Genomic DNA, 13,973 nt, shown 5'->3' with positions numbered 1-13,973 from the left:
GAGAATGTGCAAACTCCACACAGACAGTTGCCCGAGGCTGGAAGCGAACCTGGGACACTGGTGCTGTGAGGTAGCAGTGCTAACCACTGAGCAACCGTGCCACCCCAGTGCAATGGATATAGTAGATGACATGTATGGAAGTACAGGTAAATTTCTGTCAGATGTGGAAGGATCCTTTGGGGCCTTGGACAGAGCTGAGGAGGGAGGTGTGGGCGCAGGCTTTGCATTTCTTGCATTGGTAGGGAAGGTGCAGGGAGTGGGGTGTGGGCTGGTGTGGGTCGTGGATCAGACAAAGGAGTTGCAGAGGGAATAGTCTCTCCGAAATGCAGATGGGGTAGGACGGAAAGGATACAATGATCCCTTGGTAGGCAACTTCAGACTTGAACACCAAAAGTGACTTGGGAGCACCACTACTTAGTTAGCTGAGTCCCAAAGAGCATAGCTGTTGGATTAGGTTTTCAGCAGATCTTGGGTAAAAATCCTCTTGACCTCATTCCCATCAATCTGCCTATTGCAGTTGTTCCGTCCATGACTAGATCAGTGGAAGTGACCTTTGCACAGTCCCTGTGGTGACAAAGTCATGACTCCACATTGAGGATACCCTCCCTTGTGTTGTGTGGCACTACCAGACTTTTAACAGACCTAGCAAGTCAAAACTGGATGTCATGAGGTGCTGTGAGCCATCAGCTACAGTATGTTGGATTTGCTCACCATCTATAACCTCATGGCACCACCATATCCTCACTTTACCATTACCATCAACCAAAGAGATCAGATCTGATTCTAAGAGTCCAGGAAGGCATACCAGGAACTGCACTAGGCGTACTTAAAACATGCTACAATACAGATCCATTTGTAAGCAGCGAGTGATGAGATCGGGCTAATTGATCTCACAACTACCAGCTCAGACTGTAAACTCAACAATCCTGCCACTTCAGTCATTAATGATGGTAGATAATTTTAGGCACAAAGGTACTTGGGTACTAATTTTTAAGTACAAATTCTTAGGAGAAAGAAATAGAAGTTTAGAATAACAGTCTTCCCACCTCAGTCTGTCAGTACCTGGCCTCCAGACCATGCAAGCTTCACCTCGAGGCTGGAATTCCATGCTGAGCCTCTGCCATGTCCACGCTGAGGCTGGGGGTTCAGAGCATCTCCACAAAAGAAAAAGGAATAAACACAGAAGAGAAAAAAGAAATGCAAGGAGCAGATGAGCTCTGGCTGGAGAGTCCTAATTCGCTACCACCTTGGAAGAAGCATCATCTCAGCTCCAGGATATCTCTGCAAGAGTTCCTCAGGGTAGTGTCCTAAACCTGATCACCTTCACTCCATCATAGGGTCAGAAGAAGTGATGCTTGCTGATGGTTTAATATTCACCATTTGCAGCTCCTTGGATACTGAAGCAGTCAGTGTCCATGTGCAGTGAATCTTTTCCAATTTCCAGGAATGTACTGATAAAAGCAAGTGGCATCTGTGCCACACAAGTGTTAGGCACTGACCATATCCAACAAGAGAGAATCTAGCCATCTATCCTTTAACATTCAATGGCATTATCATCACTGAATTTCACATTAACACTCTAGATGTTACCTTTGACCAAAAACTGGACTGGACCAGCCGTACAAATACAGTGGCTTCTGGAGTAGGTCAAAGGTCCAGAATTTTGTCATCTGCAAGGCACAAGTTAGCAGTGTTTTGGAATACTCTCTACTGCCTGAATATAGGTCCAAAGAATTGAAGAACAAGACAAAACATCTCACTTGATTGATTCTCCATCCACTACCCTGAACATTAATTCCCTTCACCCTTGCCATGCAGTGACAGCAGTGTGTTTTATGTGCACAACACATGGTGGTAATTGACAAAGACGACAATTAGAGTTCCTTTCAAATCTGCAACCACTACCACCAAGCAGGACAAGGGTAGCACCACCTACCATTTCCCCTCCAAAAGGGCAGTGACAAATTAAAAATACTATGTATGAATGCTCGAAGCATTAGAAATAAGTTGGATGAGCTTGAGGCTCTTTTGGAAATTGGCAGATATGATATTGTGGGGATAACTGAGATGTGGCTTCAAGTGGACAGGGCCTGGGAAATGAATATTCAAGACTACATGTGCTATCGTAAGGACAGACTGATGGGCAGAGGAGGTGGGGTGGCCATGTTGGTAAGGGATGATATTCAGTCCCTTGCGCGCGGGGACCTAGAATTAGGGGATGTAGAGTCAGTATGGATAGAGCTGAGAAATTCTAAGGGTAAAAAGACCCTCTTGGGAGTTATCTACACGCCCCCAAACAGCAGTCTGGATGTCGGATGTAAGTTGAATCAGGAGCTGAAATTGGCCTGTTGCAAAGATGTTACTACAGTTGTTATGGGGGAATTCAACATGCAGGTAGACTGGGAGAATCAGGATGGTATTGGACCTCAAGAAAGAAACTTTGTGGAGTGCTTCCGAGATGGATTCTTAGAACAGCTGGTGCTGGAGCCTACCAGAGAGAAGGCAATTCTGGATCTGGTATTGTGCAACGAGCCAGAATTGATCAGGGACCTCGAAGTGAAGGAGCCATTGGGAAGTAGTGACCATAATACAATAAACTTCAATTTGCAATTTGAGAGGGAGAGGGTACAATCGGAAGTGACAATATTTCTGTTGAATAAAGGGAACTATGGAGCTATGAGGGAGGATCTGGCGAAAGTTCAATGGTGCAATACCTTAGCAGGGATGTCAGTGGAGGAACAATGGCAGATATTTCTGGGTATAATGCAGAAGATGCAGGATCAGTTCTTTCCAAAAAGGAAGAAAGATCCTAGGAGGAGGCATGGGTGGACGTGGCTGACGAGGGAAGTTAAGAAATATATAAGAGAGAGCTATATAACATAGCAAAGATAAGTGGGAAAACTGAGGACTGGGAAGCTTTTAAAGAACAACAGAGGATTACTAAGAAGGAGATACGAGTGAAAAAAATGAGGTATGAAGGTAAACTGGCCAAAAATATAAAGGAGGATAGTAAAAGATTTTTTAGGTATGTGAAAGGCAAAAAAATGGTTAAGACTAAAATTGGGCCCTTGAAGACAGAAACAGGGGAATATATTATGGGGAACAAAGAAATGGCAGAAGAATTGAATTGATACTTCAGATCTGTGTTCACTGGGGAAGAGACAAGCAATCTCCCGGAGGTAACAGTGGCTGAAAGACCTGAACTTAACGGAATTTATATTTGCCAGGAATTGGTGTTGGAGAGACTGTTAGGTCTGAAGGTTGATAAGTCCCCGAGGCCTGATGGTCTATAGCCCAGGGTACTGAAGGAGATGGCTCGAGAAATCATGGATGCGTTGGTGATTATTTTCCAGAGTTCGATAGATTCGGGATCAGTTCCTGCAGATTGGAGGGTGGCTAATGTTGCACCACTTTTTTTAAGAAAGGAGGGAGAGAGAAAGCAGGAAATTATAGACCAGCTAGACTGACTTCAGTGGTGGGAAAGATGCTGGAGTCTATTATAAAGGATGAAATTACGGCACATCTGGATAGTAGTAACAGGATAGGTCAGAGTCAGCATGGATTTATGAAGGGGAAATCATGCTTGACTAATCTTCTGGAATGTTTTGAGGATGTAACTCTGAAGATGGACAAGGGAGATCCAATAGATGTAGTGCACTTGGACTTTCAGAAAGCTTTTGATAAAGTCCCACATAGGAGGTTAGTGAGCAAAATTAGGGCGCATGGTATTGGGGGCAAAGTGCTAACTTGGATTGAAAGTTGGTTGGCTGACAGGAAACGAAGAGTAATGATAAACGGCTCCATTTCGGAATGGCAGGCAGTGACCAGTGGGGTACCGCAGGGATCAGTGCTGGGACCACAGCTTTTTACAATATGTATTAATGATCTAGAAGATGGTATTAGTCATAACATTAGCAAATTTGCTGATGATACTGTGCTGGGTGGCAGGGTGAAATGTGAGTAGGATGTTAGGAGATTACAGGGTGACCTGGACAGGTTAGGTGAGTGGTCAGATGCATGGCCGATGCAGTTTAATGTGGATAAATGTATGCTTATCCACTTTGGTGGCAAGAACAGGAATGCAGATTACTACCTAAATGGAATCAATTTAAGTAAAGGGGCAGTACAGAGAGATGTGGGTGTTCTTGTACACCAGTCAATGAAGGTCAGCATGCAGGTATAGCAGGTAGTGAAGAAGGCTAATAGCATGCTGGCCTTCATAACAAGAGGGATTGAGTATAGAAACAAAGAGGTTCTTCAGCTGTACAGGACCCTGGTGAGGCCACACCTAGAGTATTGTGTGCAGTTCTGGTCTCCAAATTTGAGGAAAGACATTCTGCCTATTGAGGGAGTGCAGCGTAGGTTCATGAGGTCAATTCCTGGAATGGCGGGATTACCTTACACTGAAAGACTGGAGTGACTGGGCTTGTATATCCTTGTTTAGAAGACTGAGAGGGGATCTGATTTAGACATATAAGATTATTAATGGATTGGACACTCTGGAGACAGGAAACATGTTTCCGCTGATGTGTGAGTGCCGAACCAGAGGACACAGTTTTAAAAATACAGGGTAGACCATTTAGGACAGAGATGAGGAGAAACTTCTTCACCCAGAGAGTGATGGCTGTGTGGAATGCTCTGCCCCAGAGGGCAGTGGAGGACCTGTCTCTGGATTCATTTAAGAAAGAGTTGGATAGAGCTCTCAAGGATAGTGGAATCAAGGGTTATGGAGATAAGGCAGGAACAGGATACTGATTAAGGATGATCAGCCAGGATCATATTGAATGGTGCTGCAGGCTCGAAGAGCAGAATGGCTACTCCTGCACCTATTGTCTAAAACCACATGCCAGGTTGATTGAAACTCTGCTGCCATTCCATTGAATCAAAATCCTGAAACTCCGTTCTTGACAGCATTGTGTTCCTACAATCCAAGTGCAGCAACAGTTCAAGAAGACAGCTCACCAATCTTCTCAAAGGCAATTGGGGGGTAGCAATAAATGTTGGCCTAACCAGCAAGGTCCACATCTTCAAACAAATAACAAAAATGAAATTGATGACCAAATAATCTGTTTCTGATTGGATGAGGAATTGATATTGACTAGGATTGCAGAACAACTTCCTTGTTGATCTTTTGAGTGGTGTTTTAGGAATTTGTATGCTCTGGTTACATTGTACTTTGCTCAAAAACTGCATGCATTCATGGAGAACTCCGTTATCTCACTTTTTAGATTAGAATTAATCTAAACATTATGGCATAGACGGAGAACACAGGGGGCCAACACCTTCAACATGTTTGTCTAGCTATCACCATTGTTAACAGCTAACCTGAGAATGCAACTTTTTTAAAAAGGTTTTGTGATTTACACATGAAAGAAGTGAAACTGTCACTGTCATCTAACAGATGAAAGGCTTAACAGGCAATCAATTTTTCAATGTATAATTTCAGTTACATCACACTGTAAATTTTTGCTATAAAGTCTGTTAGGATTGAGCCTTCCATTATCACCTGATGAAGGAGCATCGCTCCGAAAGCTAGTGTGCTTCCAATTAAACCTGTTGGACTATAACCTGGTGTTGTGTGATTTTTAACATCTGAGATGGTTAGACAGTTATCTGCATGCATGCAACATGTCAGCTCAGTAACACTTCAGAATATCAACCTAGATTTGTCTGCAAGTCGCTGAGGTAAAGCCAGACTTCAGTCTTCTAATTCAGGAGTGAGAGTACAAATAAAATGGGAATTTTCTGCAATGAAAGCCTTTTGATTGAACATGTCACTTTGAGTTCTTAACATTGAATTTGCACTTTTTAAATGTTACAGCATAGTTCAAACTAATGCTTTTGGCTGCCATAATTTATTTTACGCTTCTTTATAATTTCAGTTGTTACAAGCTTATTTTTCACTTCTGTTCCAAATGAGGATGAAGAGGTGTACTGATTTTTTTTTTTAGTCCCTTTTCTTCCAGTAATTCATTTAAGTTTGGCCAGATTGGTGATATGGTCAGTAATACAAGTTTTAGATTGTATTTGGTGTAGTATTGAAAAACAATTTACAGGTTTTTTCTTATAAAAAAAACTTGTTTATTTCCAATAAAATTTTCCCCAAGCATTTAAAAATGATCGATAAAAACAGACAATGTGCAAAATAGATATGACTTGTATTCTTACAGCCCAAACGTAGCATGAGACAAAAATGAGTCACAGGCAAACACCCCCACAGAACACATCAAGGAGAAAATATGATTGTGATTTTACTCCTGCTGTTCTTCTGATATTTGCAGAGAACATGTCCTGTGAAGTCCACAGCCCATTTGTTAATTGTCAGCTGCAAATGTAACTCCACCTTTGTTAATTTTCTGAACTGAAACCTAGTAAATTCTCAGTTTTAGTCAAAATGATTACTTCTCTCTTCAGATCAAAATCTCTTTCTGCAGCTTCAAGTATATTATTGCAATGCTTTTTGAGTTCAAATAAGTGTGTTTCATTCTTTTTAATCACTGATCATTTCGAGATTTTTTTTCTCTCTCCTGGTCCCATTCTGGATGTGCCTTTATTTAATGTTTTGAGGAATATCTGTGGCTTCCTCATTCTGGACTTGCATTTTCATTTACAATATTTTTAGTCTTCTCTGCAATTCACTTCACGTCCTCTTTTTTGGTTGATCTTTTCTCCTCCTTTTCAAATCATTGTGGAGAGCATGTATATCTGATAAACTATTTTCAAAATTATCTTAATGACTTGTAAGACCCATTTTGATTTTTAATCCCTTAATTCAAGTAATTGTTCTGGTTCAACAGCAATTCCTTTCCCTGTTTAATGTATTTTTCATACATAGAGACTTCTAATACTTTGATTAAGATCTATCTTTTAGCTTGTTCCACAAGTTTACCATTGAGACATTTTAAGGCTTCATTCAAATATTTTATTTCCTGTGGTCATTGCTCAAAGTGTTCTCTCCAAATTAAATTTTACATTAACAAATTAATCTTTCCTCTGTGAATATTAGTTCTCAGCATTGATCACTTTTTCCTTTTGTTTTAATATTGTTCATTATCGGCAATAAGCTTCTTGTGTTTGAACACTAATTGTGAGGGGCTTGTCAACATCGGCATGATGAAACAATTGCTGCAGTAGTTATTGTGATGTTATCATGAGGAACAGAATTTGGCAAACTAATGGGGCAAGTTGCCAAGACCTGATGCCCTGCATCTAACAGTTTTAAAGGAGGTGGCTGCAGAGATAGTGGACCATTTGTTAGTGTATTCTGAACTCACTAGATCCTGGAAGCTTGCAGTAGTATGGAAAGCCATTAACGTAATGCTTCTGCTCAAGAAGGGAGGGAGCCTGCAAGTGGGAAACTTATAGGCCAGCTACCCTAACATCTGTTGGGGGAAAAATGCTAGAATCCATGGGACATTCTAAAAATGCTTAACACAAATGAACAAATTTCCCTTTCACAGACTATGTGTAACAAATTTGCAAGAGTTCTTTGAGAATATAACAAGTAGGGTTCATAAAGGGGAACAGGCAGGTGAAATACATTTTGGATTTTCAAAAAGGATTTGATAAGATGTCACAAAAGATGATTACACAAGATAAGAACTCACTGTATTGACAATAATGTTTTAGAATAGATTGAGGTTTGGTTACTGCACAGAAGACAGTGCCTAGATTTGAAAAGCATAACTATTAGAATGTCACAAGGGTCGATCCTGGGGTCTTACTTATTTCCTGTATCTATATTTATTAATTGGAGGAGGGACTGAGTGTATCCACATTTGCTGAGATCCAAAAAGGGCATGTTGTGATGAGAACATAAGGAATCTGTAGACTACTTAAATGGGGAAAGACTCCTGAAATTGTAGTGCAGTGGAATCTGGGTGTTATTGTGCATGGAGCACACAAAGTTAACATGTAGGTGCAGTGAGTAATTAAGAAGACAAATTGAATTTTGGCCTTTTTATTTCCAGATGAAGTTTAAAAACAGGGGCAAAAACTGAAATTCCTTGAACTTCTAAGGTCTGGCAGCGTCTGTTGAGAGAGATGATTTTGATCCAGTGGAATTCTGGGACTGATTTTAGCTAGGAAAAGATTGGTATATATGCTGGTATGGGGGGAGAAATCTACAATAATGGATTTGGGTAAATAACCTCAACCAGATGGGCTATACCCCAGAGTTCTGAAGGAGAGAGCTGAGCAGATTGAAGGCGTGGTGATCTTTCAGAAATCACTGGAGTCAGGGAGGGTCCAAGAGGACTGGCAGTGGTTAATGTAATGCCCCTCTTTAAAAAGGTAGGGAGGCAGAAGATACAAAACTATAAGTTGGTTCGTCTGACCCTTGACATACAGGTAAGATTTTAGAGTCCCTTAATAAGAATGCGATTGTGGAGTACTTGGAGGTGTGGTAAAGTAGAGCTTTGTCAAGGGGAAGTCATGCTTGACAGATCTGTTAGAATTCTTTAAAGAGGTAATAAGCAAGTTAGACAGAGAAAAGCCAGTGGACAAAGTCGTACAGTACAGAAACCGATCCTTTGGTCCAACCAGTCCATGCTGACCGTAATCTTAAACTAAACTAATCGCATCTGCCTGCGCTTGGTCCAATTCCCTCCCAAATTTTCTTATTCAGTACTTATCCAAACAGTCCTGAACATTGTAACGTACCCACATCCACCACTTATCTGGAAGTTCATTCCACACAAACACCACTTTTTTGTTTAAAGAAGAGTTCCCCTCAGTTCTTTAAATCCTTTTTCTCCCACCCTAAAAATATAGCCCCTACTCTTGAACTCCCTCTTTCTAGGGAAAGGCAGCTAGTTTGTCATAGTGGGGTTATAGAGCTGTGCAGCATGGAAACGAACCCTTCGGTCCAACTTGTCCATGCTGAACAAATATCCTAAATTAATCTTCCCAGTTGATCCTCTTAAACCCTTCCAATTTGTATACGCATCCAGATGTCTTTCAAATATTGTAATTGTACCAGCTTTCTCCACTTCCTTTGACAGTTCATTCCATACACTCACCACTCTCTACATGAAAACGTTGCCCCTTAGCTCCCTTTTAAATCTTTCCTCTGTCACCTTAAACCTATGCCCTCTAATTTTGGATTCCCTCACCCTATGGGAAAATATCTTGACTATTCACCCTATCCATGTCCTTCTTGATTTTATAAGCCTCTGAGATCACCCCTCCAACCTTGGCAACATCCTTTTAAATCCTTTTTGGAACCCTTTCAAGTTTAAGAATATCCTTCCTATAGCAGGGAGGCCAGAATTGAACCAGTATTCTAAAAGTGGCCTAAACAATGTCCTGTACAGTCACAACATGACCTCCCAACTCCTATACTCAATGCATTGACCAATAAAGGCAAGCGTACCAAACATTCTTTGCCACCCTGTCCACCTGCAACTCCATTTTCAAGAAACTATGAACCTGCACTCCAAGGTCTCTTTGTTCGGCAACACTCCCCAGAACCTTAGCATTAAGTGTACAAGTCCTGCCCTGATTTGCCCTACCAAATGTAGCATCTCATATTTATCTAGATTAAACTCCCTTCTATCATGCATCAGCCCATCTGATCAAAGTCCCATTGTACTCTGAAGTAACCTTCACTGTCTATTTAGATTTCTAAAAGGCCTCTGACAAGATGCTCCACATGAGGTTGCTAAATAACAAGAACCTGTGGTGTTAGCAGCTAGGTACTGGCATAGAGGGAGGAATGGCTGACTGGCAGAAAGCAGAGAGTGGGAATAACTGTTCTTTTTCAGGATGGCAGCCAGTGACTGGTGAAGTTCCACAGGGGGCACTGTTGGGACCACAACTATTAACATTATGTAAAAGATTGAGATTAAAGAACTGAGGGCATTGTTGCTAGCTTTACAGATGATGCAAAGATAGGTGGAGAGACCAGTAGTGTTGAGGAAATGGGAGGCTGCAGAAGGACTTAGGCTAGGTGAGTGGGCAAAGAAGTGGCAGATGAAATGCAATGTGTGTATGAGGTTATTCTCTTCGGTAGGAAGAATAGAGACATAGCCATTTCCCATTTTGAAAACAGTCTTCAGAAATCTGAAGCACAAAGGGACTTACAAGTCCTTGTTCAATTATTTCAAGGTTGATGATTTTTTGCTTAAATCTAACTATAAATATGATATTTCATTGTCATCTTTGTAAATGGTGTAAGTATTTTTATGTTGTGATCTATGAGTAACAGGATTACAATGGTGCATTCCTCCAGTCCTGGGTGCAACAGTATCAACTTAAACTGGGAATAAATCTTGTGGCTCTCTTAACCTTTCCATAGCTTCTGATTCATGCATCATGTAAATGCAGCAAAGTGACCACAATTTCTTACATGTGATTTGAGCAAGGTCTCATGCAAAGATAAGATTGCATTTATGTTCATTAACCTCATTAATTGTACCTCATACTACTTTTTGCTTTGGCTACAGCTTCTCTGCATTAGTCCTGTGCAAATGAATAATTAAGTTATGGGTGTGTAGTGGCTCAATGATCTACAATGCTTTATTGAAAGCAAGTTATTTTCAACAAAGTAAATTCTTAAGTTCTTAATAGATTTCAGTTCTCAGTCTTAACTAAATGATCCAGATTGGGAACTGCATTGAGTGGCACCCAGTAAAATCTGATCAGCTGAGAGTGAATATCTGTCACCTGTCAGCACAGCTGCTGAAGTAAGGCCAGTGGAGCCGGTACACAAGGCACCTTCTCTCTCTGAATCTAGAAGGCACGCTTGCATTTAGTATGAGGTTTTATAATGAGCTCCTGGAAATCAGAGATAAATGTGTTTATTTACTACTCTTCTGAAATGTGCAACCCTGTAACCTTCTAATGTAATTGTTGCAACTTGTCAGTGGTTTCAAAAGTCGCATCAATTCCTCAGCTTGTACTAAGATACAGAAACTTGGCACGGTTGACCAAAAGTTTAATCAGAGGTAAGATTTACAGAGTATTTAGGAGGAGAGAGGCTTGCAGAGGAAATTCCCAACACTTTTTTTCTATGGTCATGATAGCTTAAAGATTCAGCCACCTGTGGAGGAGCAAGAAAATTGAGGATCTGGAAGAAGCCAAAACTGAGAATGCACAGTTCTTTATGGTTTCTAGAGCTGACATAGAGACATAAAGATTTGAATGCATGGGTGATAATTTTAAATTTAAGTTGCTGCATCAGCACACATGGGGTTGATGGGTGTACATGAAATGGGTGGGAAAGTTTTAGATAAGCTGAAGTTTACAAGGTTTGAGATCTGGGAGCCATGCTTTATACTCTTAACATGTGCTATACCAGGTCGAAATACAGAGTAGTGTTCATTTCTACTTGGTTCGGCGAATGGAGAGCTGTTTTATTAACAGGTTTATGATATGTAATAGATTTATTTGAATATTCAGAAAGATTTGGAAGCTATATATAAAAATGTGGTTCATTTCTTTTGCAGAATGAAAGAGACAAACAAAAAGAACAATATATTTTCTCAGTTCAGAAAAAATGACCGTGACAAGCAGAAACTGATTGAGACTGTCGTGAAACAGCTGCGTAGTTTGGTGAATGGTATGGCCCAACACACATAAGACTGTCGTCCTGATTATATTATTGCTAGCCTGTATCAGTCTTCAACCAGCATTCACATACAACAGACTGCCAAAAGACTTTCTTAAGGATGAGACTGCATCAAGTACAGAATGAATCATTCAGGAATGTAAAGGGTAGAGTGGAATGAAAGTAGAAGAAATGGGTGGCAACTGTTTTGTATGTATTTTTCAAAATATGCAGAATTTGGTGTTTTGAGATTTTGAGTATGTGCAATGGCCTTTACTCAATACCACAAATGTTTGTCATGTTTCAAAACAACTAGAAAAATGAACTAGAAAGTTAAAAATTAGAGAATATTCTCAATTGTTGGGCACTATCAACACAGAAGAAATTGGATTGGATAAGTTAATATTTCACACAAGTTTTTACTAGTTGCAGCTGCAATATCATTTTGCTTTAGTCTAGCATAACACTGTGCTCTCTAATTTCGTGCAATGGGTCAAAGGTGACATTACTTACTAAATAATTTTTTAAAAATTAGCCATGGTGTTCCAATCTTGCATACTGAGTTGGCTGTTGTTACTGTTTTACTTTTTTTATTAAACAGCTATTTTGTACGTTTTACCATTGTTGGGTTAATGTTCAGTCTAACTTGGTTTTCATTATTCACATTGTGAAAAAATGTTCAGGACTGTTTTATTCATATTACAGATGTCACTGCACAAAAATTTTGTATTTTTGGTTTTTACTCAGGGCTGTACTATGTGAATTTTGTTGGGTATTTTGCAGAAATATAAAAATGAACTTGAAGCACTAGCCTGTAGCAATCACAAGTGATATGAAATTACTTTTGATCTGCTTCAGCATATTTCCCTTCTTTCTGTTTGATACACTTCACGTGAGACGTGGACTATTGATGAATAATGATGCTGGTTTTGTTTTGATTGTTCCTCTGCACTCCCAGTAGGAAATGTAATGTATAGATGTCTTCACTATCTTACTGTATGACCTCTTTGTTGACTCCTATTTGTAAGACAGGCAAAAATGAAGGAAATTTAATTATGTAAATTGATCTATTGCAGTACTTTATTCTTACTCTGTAATAAAAGTAACCCTGAGCACTTTTTAATTGCTATTTTCTGTAGTCTCAATTTTATTTCCCTCATTGGGTACTAACATTATTTTAAAGGTGATGTGGAATTAATGGTATATTTTCAAATTATACTAATTAAAACCTTGTGTTTGCTGTTTTGATTGAAGCATCTATAAATCACCCCAATAAGGGCACTGCTTGTCACAGGCCACTCGGGTGTTTTCCTATTTTTCTGGTGGTGGAAATTAAATAAAGATTTGTGCACTTTGTGTATCTCGCTGCGTCTCACACCTGCGAAAGAGGAAAAAAAATTAAATCACCTCAATGTGTTGCCTATAACTCTTTGGTGTAAGATTTACTCATGAATCCTTCCAATCCAACATGATTCTTCATGGCAACGGACTCACCAGAATATTTTTCATTTATTTATAGATTGTAGGTGTTGCTGACTGGGCCAGCATTTATTGCCCATTTCCAGTTGACCTTGAAGGTGTGGTGACCTGTCTTCTGGAACCACTGCAATCCATGTGTGGTAGATACATCCGCAACATTGTCACAGGCAGAGGTCTAAACTTTTAACCCAGTGACCGTGAAGAAACGAGGATATATTTCCATGTCTGGATGGTGACCAGCTTGGAGAGGAACTTTCAAGGATTGATATTCCCATGTAGCTGCTGCCATTGTCCTGAAGGACTTGGAGATGGCCAAGAGGTGACGACTGATTTCCCAGAATCACAATTCTGTCTATGTGCTAGGTATGACTCCAACCAGTGGAGACTTCTCCCTTGATTCCCATTGTCTCTAATTTTGCCAGCGTTCCTTGATACCAAGGGTGTGTATATTTGTTATTTGTGTAGAATCTCTACAGTGTGGAAGCAGGCTATTTGGTTAATTGAGTCCACATCGACTCCGCAGAGCTCCCCCGCACCCCCCCCCCCACACACACACACCCCCCGGCAAGCCCAATCCATGTAATTCCATGACTAATCCACCTAGTCTGCACATCCCTGGCCACTATGCACAATTTAGCATAGCCAATCCACCTAACATGCACATCTTTGCACTGTAGGAGGAAACTAGAGTATCTGGAGGAAACTGTCTCAGACACGGGGAAAATGTGCAAACTCCACTTACACAACTCCCCCAGGCTGGAATTGAAGCTGGGTCCTTGTGAGGCAGCAGTGCTAACTACCGACTCACTGTGCTGCCCTTAATATCAAGGACAGTGACTCCTCTGACCTCCCCTCTGGAGTTCAGCTCTTTTCTCTGTTTGGGTCAAGGTTGCAATGAAGTCAGAAATTGACTGGCCTTGGTGGAGCCCAAACGAAACATCAGTGA

General features: G+C 40.5%; 1 protein-coding gene across 4 annotated transcripts in view; it reads left to right on the top strand.

Moving 5' to 3' along the window:
- Nucleotides 1–12,677, top strand: part of LOC132826233 (exocyst complex component 6-like) — a 199,522-nt gene extending 186,845 nt beyond the window's left edge. For all 4 annotated transcript variants that reach the window (XM_060841918.1, XM_060841920.1, XM_060841921.1 and 1 more), the window contains one exon: nucleotides 11,448–12,677. In XM_060841918.1, coding sequence (XP_060697901.1) covers nucleotides 11,448–11,580 — 133 coding nt within the window. In that variant the 3' untranslated portion in view covers nucleotides 11,581–12,677. The remainder of the gene's footprint in view (nucleotides 1–11,447) is intronic.
- The last annotated feature ends 1,296 nt before the right edge of the window (nucleotides 12,678–13,973 follow it).

This window comes from Hemiscyllium ocellatum, chromosome 22 (genome assembly GCF_020745735.1).
Source record: "Hemiscyllium ocellatum isolate sHemOce1 chromosome 22, sHemOce1.pat.X.cur, whole genome shotgun sequence".
In the NCBI taxonomy this organism is placed as follows: Eukaryota; Metazoa; Chordata; class Chondrichthyes; order Orectolobiformes; family Hemiscylliidae; genus Hemiscyllium; species Hemiscyllium ocellatum.
This window is presented reverse-complemented; position numbering and strand designations above follow the sequence as displayed.